We start from the raw sequence: 19,127 nt of genomic DNA on the forward strand, positions 1-19,127 counted from the left end.
CCCTCGAAGACACAGCCCAAGTTCTTATTAGCGCCAGGCAGGACTTTTACCTGCAAGTCTAGGGGTGGTCAGCGGCACCAAATCTGTAACAGGAAAGGAGAAAATGTATGGCTGGAGCGGGAATCGAAACCGGGATCCCTATATCACTATTTAGGTGCTCTACCGACTGAGCTACCCAGGCCGATATCCACGGCCCAAACCATTACACAACGTAGGTATGAAAATGAATATTTGAATTGATAAAACGTCATAAATATATTTAAATGTCGAATTGAAGACTACAGCAAGAGACTTCTTTTCATACAGAAGTTTTTGAATAAATTCTGCATAAATTCTTCATATGAATACAAAAATAGGGCTGCTAATAACGGGGCGCAATTAGTACCCATGGGAATTCCAACAGATTGTTGGGAGATGATCTCCAAAAGCTTCAGAGATTGTCAATTAGAAACTTAAGCTTCTTTTTAATGTCAACTTCGGAGTACTTTTATGTACAAGCAGTATCGTTTAACAAAATAATTTTCCAGATGACCAATGACAAGGTATGTAAAATTCGAGCTTCATATTTATTGAAAAAAAATAGCTGTATATGATGTCAAAAAGCCTGGACTTTAATTTTTCGTAGGGGAACGGTTGTATACAGTGTTGAAAGACGTACGATTTTATTTGGAATTGGTAAAAAATTTTTGATTTCAAATATTCTAAAAGTTCCTTGTAGTTTTTAAGTATTAAGATCTGATTAAATCACGTCTCGAATATGTTGTTTTACGGTGCTTCCGAAGTTTTCCATTCACTAGTACTACTGTTAATATTTTGGTGAGGAACAAAGAAAGAGGCTTGGTAGAACATTTACCGAAACTAGCTATGTATCTTTGTTTGTAAGAATTTTATGTAGTTTAGGAATCCAGTACAGGTTTGGTAATTCAAATTCAATTTGATTGTTCGGAATATCAAAAATATTTAAAACTGACATATGATAATAGAAAAGGATATTTTCAATAAACATTAAAATATTCATAAAAATCTTATGCTTTACTCTGATGGCAAAAGTTACCTTTTCCTGGTCACCCTACCCAGCATAATTAATATAAAAGCACCAACTGTTGAACAAATAGCCACTATTATTATTGTTCGGTTTCCAACTGAAATAAACAAATGGTTATTTTTACTTTTTGATTTTGTAAAGATTATTTCACATTTTCTAAGTAAAATAAACAGATAAGCATCTTACTTTTTTTTGATTTTGTAAAGATTATTTTGTATGTATGTCATTGCAAAACAAGAAAAACTTGGTTGACTTACCCACCCAATGCTGTTTGAATTCGAAAGGTGCTGAAATATAAATTGAATAATTTTGTAAACATCTGGTAGGAAAGAATAGATATCTATTTTGATTTTAAGATATAAGTTTATGAGCTGAAAAATCTAAATGATAAATAAAACTACAATTAATTGAAGTATTAAAACTGTAAATATTGTTAATTTTCTGATACAAAGGCTTCTCATTTCATCCAATAAATATCAGCTTTAAAGTGTGTGTGTTTTTTTAAAATCATTTTGACGATGTAAGTGTCCGAATGTCTTAAGACGCAATGAATTCTAATCGTTACATGCTTAATTATTATTCTTTTAATTTTAGCTGGAACCAAATATTGAAATAAAATTATTTTATATAGTGATTTCCTTTTGTATAAAGAATAAATCTGAATTATCTAAAAAATATATGTTCACAATAACATTTAAGGAGGTTGGATCCTAATATCAAAAGACTTAAGAATTTTTTGTCAAGTATATTTTTAGTATCTACATACATAGCTTAAAAACCAGTGGAAAAAATTGGGGTCAATACACTTCCAATATTTTTTATCCAAATGGATCATTACAATGAGACATAAATATCAGTTGGATGGAAGCATTACAATGAGCAATTCAGGATGTATAAAGTGGGGGCATGAGCACCCATAGTCGAATTGTACATGTACATTGTAAGCGAAATCCACATACTAGTCAGATTTCAGCCAGCAGCATCCTTATCTATCAGGATATCACTTCTCGTAAGGGGCTAGACAAGGAGGTTTTTGAGCAATTTCGACCTCCAGCAGACCAATAATAAAAGGGCATAGGAATTTAAGACCACAGTTGTTTACCAGCTAGGGTAGATAGGATCCCCAGTTTTTATATAACTAAATATCTAACAAGACTACCTAATATTTTGCTTGATAGTTTATCAAAAAGATTCAGTTTAAATAAGATGGGGTCAAAGACATGTAGTTTTTCAGTTTTTCAGATGTTCTGCGTAGGCACATTGGTTCAGTGAAAATTATAAAGGAAGTCAAAGGGGGTCAGGCTATTTTTCCATTTTCGAAGCCGTGTCCATTTCACATAATCATGAACTTCTCTAATCGCGCCTGTACCTTAATTGAATGGTGGACTGATGATTATATATTTATTGTCCTCTCACTCCTGCCCCTCATTAAAAATGGGGGTCTATTTGCTAAATTATTTATAATCTATTTGCTATAATTTCTATATTTGTCACAATTTGATGAGAATTCATACTAGTTAATTTAAAATATAATTCGGGACAAGCACAAAACATTTCATTGTACAAAATAATTCTGTATGCAGTCTGCATGGAAAAAACAGGAATCCGAACACAACAGAACTGTGAATGCTTCAAAAGAGAAAAAAATGATCATATTTTTCTGAAAAAGCCTTCCATCATAATATAGTTTCTCACTTAATAATTTTTTGCATGGAATTTATTCTTCTTCTTATTTTTGATTGAATATAGTTTAATTGGTTTTTTTAGAATCCATTTATTGTCAGAACTAAAATATGATGCAGAGTTTTGGAAATAGAGGTCCAGACAAAAATCTACACGTACTATTGTGAACTAAAAAGTTAGCAACTGCAACACCCTCACTGTTTTCTACTACACACTGGTAACTTCCACCATATCCTGGTTCTTCTTTATGTAATTGTAATATTCTGTTGTTTCCAAACAACTGAATAACAAAATCTGCAAAAGTACAAGAGTTGAGCCCAATCAATCCCAAATCACTTCAATTTGATCATGACAGAGCAGCATACTGTAATTGAAGCTAGAGCAAATACATATTTATTTAGATTGACTGAATTGTGCCTGCTGTATTCATAACAATATGACTGCAGCAAGCTGTCATTATAAGTTAACATGGATTGAATCGACGAATATTTGATCTTTCCAATATAACTATAATTAATTTGAATTGAGAGAACTATATATACACGATTTCCCACGAGTATGAATTTTAAATGAAAGTTATTTTTTGATATTTAGTCTAATTTGTATTTAATTAGTTTTGAAGCAACAAATCCCAAAAAGTGTTTTATGTCCCCGAAATTAATACATTACCAGCTGTTAAGTGTACTTTATTAGCATCAATATAACGTATATACATAAAACAACATTGTTATTTGGTGAACAGAGTGGGATAAGATTTTTTTAAAATAAATGTCAATGTATTTCTTTTTTAATTGATGAAATGGATTAGATCAGAAAAATGTTTTCGATAGATACATGTAATTTATGAAAAAAGTAGAAAAGGCGAAAACACCTCGTAAAGTCTGTAATTTCAGGTATTGTAATTAGTAGAATCACATGAATATATGTGTACCAAACCTTTTTCATTATTGAAAGAAAAGTAAACCTATATACTGTAGATCACTAAATATTCGCGACATCTTTTTTTCGCGAATTCTTCTTATTGTTATATATACGAGGGGTGATCAAAAAGTTCGGGAACTATCTCCGTATTTACAAAACAACAATTCAGATCAAAATGAAATATGGCACACATATAGGCATACATATGTTCTATAAATAGCAGATATGTAATGTTTTGCTCCATGTTTGTGACGTCACAATGTGAAAATGACGTCAATACGTAAGTGACTTGTGACAAAAAATGATTGAAACAGTCGTACTCGAGCAAAGAACGGCTGTAAAGTTTAACGTGTATCTTGGAAATTCCTTTGCAGTAGCATATAATAATTTGTATAAGGTTTATGAAGATAAAAGATTTGCCAGAAGGTCAATCATTAATTGGATTGATTGTTTTAGTGAAGGAATGGAGATGGCTATAAATGATGTTTGTTCAGTGAAAGCAAGCTGGGGAAGAGACGTGTCCTTAGTTGAGCAATTTGTTATGAAAGATCGCCAAGTTACAGTTAGAAAAATGTTTGATTGATTGATTGATTGTATGTTGTTTTACGTCCCAATCGAGAATTTTTCACTCATTTAGAGACGTCACCATATACCGGTGAAGGGCTTCAAATTTTGACCTTTACTCGGCACTTAGGGCCATTGAGCAGTGAGGGATCTTTATCGTGCTAACGCCTGCCGTGACACGGGGCCTCGGTTTTTAAGGTCTCATCCGAAGGACCCGCAACTTTCACTTCAAAGTGCCGAGCGCATGGCAAAGAAACAGTTGCTACCCATTGTTTTATCGACTTAGGTCAGTCGCGGCCGAGATTCGAACTCACGACCTCCCGATCACGGAGCGAGCGCGAAAAATATTTGAATATCTTAACAATAATATAATTATAAAATTCCTAAAGTATCGTTTACTTTAGACTTTAAACATATCAGATATGATAAAAAGAAGGCGCCCATACTTTATCCACATTGGATAAACGACGCTCCAAAGACAGAGGACTAGGGTTGAGATGATCATCCTGCTCATTCTGGGAAAGGCTATCCTTATACACCCATCTTATTACCGAGATTATGCCATTTCTGACAAATGGACTGTTCTTGTTTTAAAAAATAACTTGCATGATAAGAAATATAAGACTCGGAAAAATCTTTTAGCTTCTGTGAACAGAACGCTACGGAGCATGTCACGTGACCGCCTGTATCACGTGATTCGCGAATGGGCAGAACGGTGGCACATGTGCATTTAAATCGGAGAGGACCACGATAAAAATAATGAACACTGAATCCTTATTTCATTTTCTTTTATGGAAGTAATTCAATTAGTTTGCGAACTTTTTGATCACCCCTCGTAATCTTTACTAATAAAAATATATGCGAGAATGATATTCTCGCGAGGAAATCGTCTCGAGTAATTATGCGAAAATAAAATTCTCTTGAATAAAAAGTGATTTACAGTATATTTCACCTTAATATAATCAGAGGTACCTTGGTATGAGTTAATAACTTTGCCGTTTTTCATCCATTTGGTCACTCCTGGATTTGCTTCCCCTGGCGCAGAAACAGCATTGCATGTTAAGATTATTACTTCACTAGAAGAATTTTCTACAATCTTGGTCAGGAAACGTCTATTGTTTTCAACAAATTTCGGAGGGGCTTAAAATAACGAAAAAGTAGAAATTAATCTCCAGTTCTTATTCGTGGTCGATCCATAAAAAATCTTTCTAACGTTTTTCATTCAAAATGTCTTTTACTCACAAGTAACATTAAGAAATGGATTCTGGGAAATGTTGCCATCGGCTATACATTGATATTCACCCTCATCATCAAAGGTTACATTCATTATCTGTAGTTGTCTCCCATTCTCTGTAATGTTGTATCTATGATTTATTTCTATGTAAGAACCATTTTTGTTTTTCCATTTTATAACAGGAACTGAGCTGGAAAATAAAATTAAAGTTCAATAAAGCTTTGAAAGCATTTTCCGTTATGTTTTTAAAGATGAGACTTTATTTTTATTTGAAAGCAGTTCTTATCTTTAAGAAGAAGCTCACCTTCCAGAGAAAATACACCTCAGTATACCGTATTGACCAGCAACTGCCTTATATCTACTTTTATATACTGCTCGAATGGGGACAGTTTCAATTCTTGCATCTGATTCTAAATTAAAGTTATTTTAAGATATTCAAACAGTATTACATATGAGAATGCAGTGTATTATTAGTACTTCACTACTTCAGGAATTCCCCATTTGACTTAAGATTTAGCTGAAAATTTCAATAGTTTATAGATTAAGACTAATTTTTTAATATTTATTTTTATTTTTTTTTCGTTCTTCTTGTTCCAGAAAACAAAGATTTGGATATCTGAACCCCATCTTTCTTTTTTTAAATCAAAGGTAAAGATTATTATGCATACCAAGCACTAATATATATTCAGTAAATTTGCAAAACACTGGACGAAGCTTGAAAAATCTTGGGATTTTTTTTTGTATTTTGTTAACACTTGAATAAAGTCAAATTGTACCTATGAATCTTCAAGTTTAATTATGAACTAATGCATCATAAAACTGAACCAAAAAGGATTTCATAATTTGGAACATATGTGTTTGTTTCTGTTCAGTTTACCATGAATTTGAAGTTTTATTGAACCTCCCTTGACAAATGTCTTTGTGCGTTCATTCCAGATTCCACAACCATATGTTCTGTTGCCATCAGATTTACTTACGCTTAGAAAATGAAGGTTCCCTGTAAAAATAACATTACATTTTTGTCTAGTGAGCTTTTCTAGATATTGTTTTTAGTTATTAAAAGCTCTTTTGAAATACAGTGAAAACTTTGATGGCGATCTCGTTTATGAAAGTTTTTTCATTACCTCCACTAAGTAAATTCTCAAAAAGGTATACTTAGCTTCTTTTCGTACGCATGATATACTTTCAATTAAATTTTGTTACCCGATCCATCCACAGCTGTTTTATCTTTCATATATACAGTATTCGAAGTCCCAATTCCATATTTCCATTCTATATGACACTCATTTCTTGGTTCACATCTAGGTTTATCCTGACAATTTAGCTGGCAATGTTGTTTTTCTTCACAAGTTTGTGTAAATGTCATTGTAGGAAATTTATTAAGAACTACAAATATATTTTAAGAGAAAAAATTAAAAGGTAAATATTGCAATGATAAGACAAGAGAACTAAAATATATTTGCTATCGAAAATCAAAAGGTCATAAGTGTCAGAGACAATGTCCATCTCAATAAAGGTAATACTGTAAAATCACTTATATTCGTAAGGTTTAATTAAATGAAAAAAAATATTGGTTCCTGAAGATTTAATTTCATGGTTGGAATTTACAAATGATACTTTAGTAGAAATTATAGCATTTTGCGGAGGACATGAATTCCAGGGTCTCTTCATACAGTAAAACAGCAAAAATTAATCCTCCATGGAAATTAGCAAATTACAGTACATATAGGAATACACACCAAATCTTCTCCTGAAATAACGTAGATTTATGTATTGTGTACATATAAATTTGACCCTTTTGAGTATTTTCCAGGACGTTTTACATAAAGAAATGATATACTTACCCGCTTCAGAGATCTTGACAAACAAGGACACGGAGGTTCCGTATTCATTTTCCGCCAAACAATAGAAAATCCCAAAATCGCCTTCTGTGAGATTTTGAAAGACAATTTCGCCATTCTTCTTGTTTACAGCAATGCGCCCATTGCTGTTGAATTTCATGTCATTTTTAGACCAATAATACCTAGAAAACATGTCCAACCGATAGAATTGCATAAAGCATTTTACATATTGCTTCCTACTTTACATTATAGAGTACAGCTGAGATGATATTGACTACACTGATGTATTGGATTGTAATTCATTTTCATTGTCACCAAAGGAGACATGGTTAAACATACTTACGTGATCTCACCGTTGTGAGCACTACAGAGTAGAGTCAAAGGAGAAGAATGAAAGCGAGGTAAGAAATACTCTTGCTTAAACTCTGACGTTATTTCAGGAGGAAGTTTGGATGGGTATATTCCTGTTGGTAAGAAACAAAATTAACTTAGGACTCATCTAATTAACTTTTCAGATATTAAAAATTAATATAACAAATTAAATTGAATTATAGAATAATGAGAAAAACTCAATTATAGAATTCATTATAATATGCTTAAGTAAAATACATTACCGTAAATATAAAAAAGAATGCTGCCAAGTACGAAATATCTCATCACGCGTAATTCCTATTAACATATATATTCAATATGCTTTTAATTGGTATAGATTTAACTCCGACACAACGACCATAGAACAAAATCCAAGTGTGCAATTCGGAAAACTATGCATCATCGTGTAGATTGTTTCTCAAGCGAGATTATTTTGATTCATAGTTTCCTTTTGGGGCTTTTATTTCAGGAAATGCGCTTTCCTCGATGGAATGTCTCTTTATAAAGCATATTTAATCAACGTTTAATATACTCATCAGAATGATATTCTAATATATATATACGTTTCTCAGATATTTCTGCAGGAATGCTAACTTTCAAGTATAAGTAAAACTTGTGTATTGTAATCTAAATTTGAAACAAATGCCACATCGATATAGGTCAAATACAAAATAATTTAAGTTCAAATTTCATTTCCATTACTCCTCTGACTTCATTGAACTTGTTTTTTGTGTGTCTTTTTATTTTTGCCAAAAAGCACGATACAGAATAAGTTCTAATTTCATTTTTTAGGAAATTACAACGTTATATATTAAAAAATAATAATAAAAAAAAGACAAGGAGACTATATGACATTAGAATACAGTTCCTGAAAGTAAATGTTTAACAATTATGCAATAAACCAGAAGTCTCTGACGAGACTATAACTTTACTGGTATGTATTTATGATAAAGAAATATGCATCATAGTTAGTCTACTTGTATGTAAAGTTTAATCAGACCAAAACTGTAGGGGAGTAGCGTTTGTAAGGAATTCAAAGAATTCTCTATTTTTAGTAACCATGCAAACACCATTTGCAGTAATCTAACACCGATAAAGGGAAATATGTATCTTAGTATAGTCCACTTATGTATAAAGTCTTATTTAAATTGGATCAAAACTGTAGTAGGAAAAAACGTTCTGAAAGAATTTCCAGGAAGTCCTATTATTAGTAACGTTGACAACATCATTTGTCAAAATCAAAACCGATAAAAAGAATTATGTATTTAGTATTGTTTTCTGGTGTAGCAAGTCTTTTTTGAAATTGGACCAACATTATAGAAGCAGTTGTGTTTTGAATGCAATAAAAAGAAATTTCTTTTTTGTAACCATGGCAACATACAGTTTAACAGAATCTTAATATTGTCTGCTTATGTACCAAGTCTTATTGAAATTAGACCAAAACTGTAGGAGCAAAAGCGTTTTGAAAGCATTTCAAGGAGATTTTCAACTTAAGTAACCATGGCAACCCCATTCGTTGAAACCAAAACCTATATACAGAATTATGTATCGTAGTATACACCCCTACTAATGTGTTCGGAACATTTTATTTTTCGGTGTTCTGCAAATTATAAAATCCGAGGAGTTCCCAGTAGCTCTCACAGTAGCTCTGGCGAGATCTAGCGAGACTACAACGAGATAAGGTAAATTATTCATGGAAATATGGCTAGGAAGTGACTAGCACGTGGATACATGGTAAACAGAAAAGTTATCTTGCGTTTCATTTTTCACCACTGAATAATATCTTTAGAAATGTACTTCAATATCTCTTGAATTCATCCAAAGTATTCCTCATGACATTATTTTCTGCACTCATGTATTATAATTTCTTTTTGGACAAACATGCTTGCATGGGAACTGGGACTATATTTTTTGGCGATAGATTAGCAAATGGGGTACCAATATAGGTTAATCTGAATGAGTTGAATTGCATTGTGGGTTACTACGGATACTGCAGGAATTTTACGCTTGAAAAATAAAAACATTATTTTCTGCACTCATGTATTATAATTTCTTTTTGGACAAACATGCTTGCATGGGAACTGGGACTATATTTTTTGGCGATAGATTAGCAAATGGGGTACCAATATAGGTTAATCTGAATGAGTTGAATTGCATTGTGGGTTACTACGGATACTGCAGGAATTTTACGCTTGAAAAATAAAAACAAGGCGATCGGAAAGGCTCATAGAACATTTTTTCCATGCATTTGAATGTATTTTCATGCTGTCCATTTCCATACTCACAATTACAAACAATTCATTAGTAACATGTTAAATAAACGTGGAATTCTAGGTTCATCAAAGTCATACTGTATGGCGATTTTCGTCTGCATTCCTTTGTTGTCCTATCGGTGAATACAATTGTCAGGTGGGTTCCCTGACCAAAAAGCACAGATGATCACGGGTATTGTAATATGAAAAAAAAATGTCCAATGAACTGTAAGGAATGCCGCTCGTTTTCCTTAGCCTTGAAGCGCTAGTGTTCTAAACGTGGTACAGACTACATTTTTATATACATTTTCTGGTTAACAACGTAACAACAAATTACAAACGCCCGTGGCATCTTTCATAGTTTCTACTTGTTATATTTTTTCATATAAACCTTTTTTTTTTAATTTTTAATTTTTTTTTTTTGCAATCTATTCAATATCGATCGTAGATTGAGTTGAACCACGTGTTCGAAGTAAAATGTAAACATATAGGTGTCAAGTTAACGTTACTATTCATTCAATGATTGGTCAATTGTTGGTGGTAAGATCCTCTGTGCGTATTAATAACAAAAGCCATATAAGGTAAACAAAGGTTTGTCATATACATTTTTTTCTACCAGCGTATCGGGCGATTTTGGAAAAATTAACACTACTAAGCTCCAATTTTCGCCGTAAATTATCACACAAGCAAAGATTAATTAAGTAGATTGTGATTTTTTAAATCCCACCCATTTCTGTTTAAAATCTTGAAAATCTTTAAGAAAGTTTTTAAAAGAAACAGATTATAGCGATTTCCTGTTTACTGCCAATTTTATTTATAAAACCGGTTCTACCCTATAACCTTTGAATGGGTCAACCTACACCACGTGCCTTGAATTTAAATCACAATAACATTAGTAAGGGTGGTATAGTTAACCTATATACCAAGTCTTATTGAAATCGGACCAAAGCTGTAGGAGGAGAAGCGTTTCGAAAAAAAATGTTCACGGACAAACGGACGGACAAAAAGACAGGTGGACGGACGACGGACACCTTACTAATGCATAAGTTCGACTTCTTCTGGTCTCTGACTAGTGGAGCTAAAAATAAGCCTCCAAGTATGTTACTAGTACCTAACATATATTAATTTTTCAAAATAGTTGACCTCTCCATAAAAGATTTTTAAGCTTCTGAAACCTATAATTTTCTGAAACCTAATACTTTCAGGATTTGAACAAAAGGATGACGTGCCAAACGGCCCTTCGGTAGTTTGACAAAAAATAAGTGTCTGGATTTTACACGAATTTTTGCAAATACTTAGTCTTTAATATTGTTTTACCTTCATGGAATTCCACTTTTACAGAAAATAGAAAGATCATGTGTAAATATACAACTTAATTTCAAGTAGGGGTACACTGTTAACATCCAATGCCCATTCCTTTTTAGCCCCGCCAAACTTTACAAAGTTCTTAAAATACATGAGCCCAACTAGGTATATTTTTCTCTCTTGGTTGGTCACTGCATTTTATCATAATCTACCTATATGTGAAAGGAGAAAATTGTACCTAATAAATTGCGTTCAATTCATGTAAATAAAACATTCGAAAATCCAATGGCCCACCCCGTTGTAAACGATTGTTACTTCCTGATGTGAACCCCCTTGACCTTTCATAACCTTACTGACCTGTTCAGATCTAGATGAACACTTAACTATTTTTAGTATACGTGTATCATGTGGTATATATTCTTCTCAGATGTGATCGATGCTACTTGTAAGACCATACCCTCGCAATTTTGGCTTATTTATATCAGTAGATAATAAAGCAATAGCGTTGTTCATTGTTGATTAGAATAAAATAATAATTATCTACTTAAAACTACATAACCGTATTTTGATAATTAAATGATTGCTTTATGTTTCTAACCCCCATGTACATATGTACTTTGATTTCGACTGGTAAACATTGTCACGTTATATGAAAACCTATTCTATCTTGAGATGCTTTTCCCTCTATTGTACTAAGACCTGTCCTTTCTTTTCATCTTTATAGTTAAAACAACAAATAAAACAACATATGGTCACAAACCAGGATGAATTTTGCTCTAACCTGGTCTTAAAAAATCAACGATAATGCAGTATTCCTCATAATTATAAAGTATCCAAACTATTGAAAAACTGTTCATAAGGTGTCGTTTTTATTTACTCCCATTTGAAAACAATCAAATTAATTATAGATTTATTAGAATTCGTCGTAGAAAAAGGGGCCTCTGACATAAGTTCTGGCAATTCATCCTTTGCATGTCAAACAAACATTCATTATTTGTCAATTTTCCTGTTTTTTTTTCTGGGTCTATCTAAATATGTTTCTGTTCATGATAAGTATCGCAGTATTATTCAGAAAAAAGACTTCTCGTTTCTTTATCTTAAGTGTCTCCAAGGCTTCTTGAAAATTACTGTTATCATGCATACAAATTGCTTCTAGCGGGAATTTTCTCAAAATGAAGGAAAGAGTATTTCGGATGCAAAGATTCACTCTACCACGCCTCTAGATGCGCATACGTCCAAAAAGCTTGACTGACAGTCCGTGAACAGGAAGACAAATGGCTACTGCGCTGCACCAGGAACTCAGCATCTGGGAAACAGGCACTTCGAAAGACTGAAATAAAGATTACCTAAAATCCAGAGACTCGTGAACTAAGTGCATCGTACAATCTGCGCTGCAACTGATGCATGGTGGACATAATCGCTGCAATACAACTGGGGGAGATCAACAGATATTTGTTACTTTCTAAAGTTTAAAGGTATCAATCCACGTTTCAATGAAATATCGGTGGTTTTAATTCAAGTTTTTTTCTTAAGTTAAAATCTATTAAATTGTTAATATCAATAGATAAAAATATATAGACATGAATATGTTTATTTTAGATAAACTATAGTTTACTGTACTATTTTTATATTAGGCCTAGGGAGGTCAAGATGCCTACGCTCTTTTTTTTTTTTTTAGTTTGTAGCGATATTTACATATTCATCACATACATTCCACCAAAGGCTAAAAAGAAAGACACATTCAACACTTACTTAAGGATTATTTTTACTCAAGGTTTCAGTTGATAGAAATTCATTGGTATAAATTACAAAATCTTAAATTAAAAACTGTTTAAACAGACAAAATAACCATACAATAAATAAATAAATATCAATATCTATATTTAAAATGTTACAATTTGATAACAGTATTCAACAACAAATGTAGACCCGATTATGCAAGGAAGTTTTTATTTTCTTACATAAAAGTTGTTTAGGTCTTAATCAGAAACAAGATTCTTACATATGAACTTAATTTTAAAGAATGTCCTTACAAAGTCAGTTATTCTTATACAAGGTATTAATTTCTAAAATTTAATTCAAACATTGTATACTGTGGAATCATCGTTGTTCGTGGGGGATCAATGTTCGTGGATTTCGTGGGTCACCCTTACCAACGAATTTACATCCCCACGAACAATTTTTTGTCAATGTACTGATTAATTAAATCTACCAAATAAACGAGCTGTCCACGAAATTACACCCCCACGAACAAATAAAATTTTGCTTGCCCACGAACATTGACGCCCACGAGTTTAAATGATTCAACAGTATGACTCAGCAACTCATATTCTGCAAGAAATATTTTCGACAATCATTATCCTCAAATACATGGATATTAAGATTGATTATACTGTTCGTTATTTTCATATTTCATGAAACACTCTCAGTCACTTGATTCAATGTTTGTTTTGTTTATTCTTTCTCTACAGCTGCTACTGTATATTCCACTAACATTTTCTGAAAAATCATAAAGGTTAGATTCCGCATATTTTGACGGTATAGTGCTACATTTCCCCAAAATACTGTATTGATTTTCAGCACAAACTTCCTCACCCTGAATTTGTGTATCTCTATCGGTGCGTGTATATTGATTTTCAACATATGTATATTCAGGTTCCTCGGTAATAGGACCAGTAGTACAGTCGTCTGGATATGAGTACAGATTGCTAGTTCTGGCAATCTGGAATCTTGCAGTTAATTCTTTGTCTTTTTTAACGATGCAACTTCTACAAAATAAATTGATATCACTATTGTTTATTCGTTTATTTACAATGTATTTTCAAATTTAAAATATCCTGAACATCACAGTATTTTTCTCACCTTTTATGTATGAATATTGCAGCTACACTTAATAATAAAAGTCCAACAAAAGCTATAATAGCTATGAACAGATCTAAAGACTCCAAAATGCGATCTGAAAAAATAAAGTAAAATAAAATAAACATTGAATAACGCTATGTTACAGGTCCAAAGAAGAAGATCAAAGGGACAACGAAGAAGATCAAAGGGACGAAGAAGAAGATCAAAGGGTCAAAGAAGCAGATGCATGGACTGGTAACATTATAAACAAACCCATAGGAAAACTGTGGTCAAACAAGCGTATCTTCTTTTCCAAGTGTTTATAAAATACAGTGAGGCTTATTTCAATACACAATTTACAGAAAAACCTGCCTCTACCTCTTTTGGATGCCCCTGCAAATCTTTAACATTTTAGCCTTGATTCGAAGCATACTTGCTACCAAATTTACACTGGAAACTGTTTATAACTTTTAAGATACTAATATATTGTAAACGGTTGATAAAGAGTGGGAATGCAAAAAGTGAAGATAACGAACAGTGATCAATTTCATAAATCCAGTAAACAAAACAGATCGTGAACAGGACAATTACAGGGATTCCTCGACCAATGCACAATTTACAGAAATCTTGCCTCTGCCGCTTTTATTGGATGCTCCTGCAAATCTTTATTACCGAGGCACATATCATAAGTTTTTTTTAGCATCAAATTTCTTTATAAATGTAATTAAATTTTACTTACTTGACAGATGATTATCTGATTTAGCTAAAAATTGGACACACATACAAGATGATTACTGTGGTGCATTTTATAATGCAAAAGAAACTTTAAAATTTTTGAAAAAGCAAAATAGTTATGAGGTTCATAAAAACCATATACTAGTATGCAAAAGATAACCGAATCTCTAAGATCACTAGTCGTTACTTTATATTTTGTTACGTACGAAAGTTAATTATCAATGTCATCATTTTCCATCGCTATATTATAAATAATTTATTTCCAGTCCCATTACAAACTAAATCATTAATGTTGAAATGTATGTACATTTTAATCTTTCCATTGTCGCTTGATAAAGGTGGGATACTAAGTAAAAATTTTCTCGGAGAACATTGAAAACATAGGATTTAAAAAACTCAAATATTCTAGAAAAAAACCTATCATCATGTAATATTAAACTTAATTTTAAAATTTAAAGTTAAATTAGGAAAATAGGGTGATATTCAGAATACTGAAGGAGTTAAACGCATATCGAAAAAAAAGCCATGGTAATTGCCTGATTTAATTTCTTTTATCACTCAATGAAGGTGTTATCATACTGGATAATAATATTCCATAGGTTACGAATCTTTGGCAAGGATTACAAAAATAGATTTAGAGAAGGAAAAAAATATTGAAAATATAATTATTGATTAAGTTTTTTAGATAACACATTGAATTTACTCGTTTCCTTAAATGCGCAAAACATAGGGAAATTAATTCAACAATCTAACAAGATGACATAAGGAAAGTTAAAAACAAAGCACTGCTAGTTATGGCTTATGATTACATTTATTTATGGAATCAATAGAGCGTGATATTAGCTTATCAATTAAGGCATTATGCTAACATCATATGAACAATGCAAAAATAATAGAAGGTAATATATAAGCACCCAGTTTCTCTACGTAAAAAAGGTATCAGGACTAAAGTAACAAGATGACAAACAAATGAATAAACAGCCAAACGCAAAGTATTCTATCAATAACGCTGAAATATGTACATTTACAAAGATCTTTGTATAGTGATAAGGAAGTTCCTCTTTAGTCACCATGAACGGTCAGTGAGATGTAATAAATGCACATAGAAAGACAAATGAAATGCCAGTGAAATCTACCAGCAATTCAGCACCATTCAGTCACTGAATGCCGTTCTTTCACTGATAGTTCATATTTCTCCCTGTGATAGTACAGCCAAACCTTATCCGGAATCTAGAAACTGAGATAAAATATCTTAGAAATATTACCGAAATGGAGTAAAAAATTTGACACTGCAATCCCTTCGCTATTTTCTATCACACATGTATAACAACCAGCAGCGTCTGAACTTTCGTTGTAAATATGAAGAGTCTTTTTGTCCTTTGAAAGCTGGTATCTAACATCTATTAAAAAAGATTTATCATTTGTCATAACCAAGCTTTAATTTAAAAGCCAAAAGCTAACCTCCTCCATTATTCTTCACGTCTTTTTCTCTTTTGGGTAACGGATATGTGATATAAGGAAAGTTAAAAACAATGCACTGCTAGTTATGGCTTGTGATTAGATTTATTAATGGAATCAATAGAATGTGTTATTAGCTTATCAATTAAGGCATTATGCTGACATCATATGAACAATGCAAAAATAATAGAAGGTAATGTATAAGCACCCAGTTTCTCTACGTAAAAAAAGTATCAGGACTAAAGTAACTTTGAACAGAGGGCCGATGATCAATTCTATCATTTTCATAATTTGAATATAATTAATATAAGAATAATAACGTTTACGCTAGAAATAAAAACACTATTCATTATACATTTCTAACACAACAAAAGGAAACCTTGATCCAAGATCTTTCCATTCTTCATCCATTTGATCACAATAGGCTCAATTTCGGCCGATAAGGACATTGCGTTGCATAGGAGAACAGTTGACTCTTTTGTCGAAATCTGCACTATTTTTGTCATAAAACGTCTACCAGCATCGGGAAAAATCGGAGGGGCTAATTGCAAAATTAAAAAAAATCAGTTGTTCTCGTGAAAATTAAATTATGCTTCAATATATATCTAATCGTAAAAAGAAGATCAAAAAAACTTTAAAGAAACAAAACATACATATGACATTGAGGAATGGATTTTGAATTAGGCTGCCGTTGGCTATACATTTATAGACACCCTCATCATCAAAAGTTACGTTCATGATTTGTAGCTGTCGTCCATACTGACCGACGATGTATTTGTGGTTTGTTGTTATGTATGTTCCGTTTTTGTTCTGCCATTGAACTTTTGGAACAGGGCTTTTAACAGGAACAAAATCTATGATATTTGCATGTGAAAAAGAAACAAAAGTTTTGAAATTGCCTGATGTGTTATAATTTTTGAAATATCGTGCAAAATTTGGGGTAACCAGATTATGTTTTAAATCTAAATGGAAAATACTTAAGAAAACATACTTACTTTCCAGAAAAAATGCATAGAAGGGTAGCATTTTCTCCAATGAAAACTTTGTAGCCACTTTGATAAACAGCCTCTGGAGAGACGTTTTCAGTAGAATCTACAAATGTCTCTTTTAAGATGCTTAGTGGTTCATTATACAACAAATTATTTTTTTTGTAAAGATGAAGCTTGACAAGCAAAGATTTGAAGGTGATAATTATTATTATATCCAAGTGTGAATTGTCTATTGCTGTTTACGTTATCAACCCTATGTATATTGTTTTCTATAACCATGAGGAGAAAGGACAAAAGATGTCCATTTTGTAAGTGGAAAAAAGTAGAGTGCCATTGGCCTCAGATCAATCTATGATTTGATTTGAAAATATATACTTGCAATAAATATATACAATGGGATTGGGCATTCTTTGAATATCGATAGCACTAATTAAGACTTGTGACTTCCATCAATACAATGAAATTAAAAGATGCGCATTTCGACAAATTGACAAAGATGTAATGATTTCATGCACAATTTTCTATGTCCACAAATTATCTAAACGGTCTTGAACAGATTTTGATGACATTAAAAAAACATGTTCCTTTTGAATCCCGAGAATGTGTTAAAATTAAGATGTTTCAGATGTTTGAATAATTTCTGTGTAAGTGCTTTTTTACCCCCGATCAAAGAATATTGCAAGTGAATTTAATTGGCTGGGAATGTGTCATATTGGAAAAGGAATAACAATTTTAATTGTAAATTCGATGGCCAAATTATAACAAGTAAAGGAGATAACTCTTGCTTTTGTACACAGAGTTTAGACTGGCCAAGATAAGAGCTCTGAGATATATCCTGTTAACAATTAAATTGTCCTAGAAAAAGTGTAATTGGTGATACCTGAGGAAAACAAGTAGAAATGAAATCTCAATGCATTAAACACTTTTAAATTGATTTGTAAAGTGTTCGATACCAACTTCGATTTGTACTCTCTATCAATAAAATTTAAGAATTATCTGTATTAATGTAACACCGGTGAGGATCATTTATATGTTTTAAATGATTTTCCAGGAATAGTAGTAATATAAAAAGATAAAAGAAAGCAAAGAAATTACAATGACGAAATTTATCTCATCTTATACATGTTTAACCAGAGGTAACACGTACATTGTACGTAAATATTTAAACAGGTACATACATATTTATCAAACAGGTACATACATATTTATCCAAAGGTAACACGTACATTGTACTTAAATACTTTAAGAGGTACTGACCTGTAGGAGATCAATACAGTCATAAAGACTTTACGCTTGAATATCATCTTTCGTGTGTAGGGTAGATAAAATATTGTTTATTTTCTCCTTGAATTGCCATAATTACATCATGTTTAGTTATGTCTATACTTAACATGTCAGATTTTGTCAATAAACACAATGTTCAACCTACTGCACCTTGTTAATTATTCTTAATCTTAAATTGTTATAATTACCAAATAAATGATATATTTTAACCTTGATTAATTGAACCAACATGCATATATTTTTAAGGAAGGACATTTCAGGTTTATTATATGACTGTAGTCCACTCTTCCTTTCTATAAGGTCAAAAGAACAAAACGAAAGGAAATACTAAAGAAAAATAAAATAATCAAATAACAGTAGCATTAATTTAAAGGTGTGTGTGATGTTGTTGTTTAGATTATTTAAAGTAAGTTTTACGTCAATTCGACCACTGGCCTTAAACAACAGTTACTTCTTTAACGTCTGAAAAAACGCAACAAACCAAAAATCCACTTACCATTTATCTGGAGATTTGTAATGCTGCTCACTTTGAATACATTGATCTTTTCATTCCACATTCCACAAGTGTAATTTTTTCCCCGTCAGATTTACTTATGTTCAGAA

The 19,127-nt window shown here is 32.0% G+C and overlaps 1 protein-coding gene across 1 annotated transcript; it reads right to left on the reverse strand.

Annotated features, from left to right (window-relative positions):
* Positions 1 to 27: 27 nt before the first annotated feature.
* On the reverse strand, positions 28 to 19,081 carry LOC133195226 (contactin-2-like). Its single transcript, XM_061331087.1, has 14 exons — positions 19,021 to 19,081; positions 17,247 to 17,343; positions 16,905 to 17,086; positions 16,631 to 16,792; positions 16,059 to 16,193; positions 7,632 to 7,752; positions 7,292 to 7,470; positions 6,651 to 6,833; positions 6,325 to 6,444; positions 5,752 to 5,857; positions 5,456 to 5,637; positions 5,186 to 5,353; positions 2,888 to 3,022; positions 28 to 83 (listed from the first exon to the last, which is right to left on the reverse strand). The coding sequence occupies exons 1-14, from the start codon at positions 19,079 to 19,081 to the stop codon at positions 28 to 30; spliced, it is 1,887 nt and encodes a 628-aa protein (XP_061187071.1).
* Between the last annotated feature and the right edge of the window lie 46 nt (positions 19,082 to 19,127).

This window comes from Saccostrea echinata, unplaced genomic scaffold, assembly GCF_033153115.1.
Source record: "Saccostrea echinata isolate AGI-Se365-2 ecotype Australia unplaced genomic scaffold, CSIRO_AGI_Sech_v1 ptg000001l, whole genome shotgun sequence".
Lineage (NCBI taxonomy): Eukaryota > Metazoa > Mollusca > Bivalvia > Ostreida > Ostreidae > Saccostrea > Saccostrea echinata.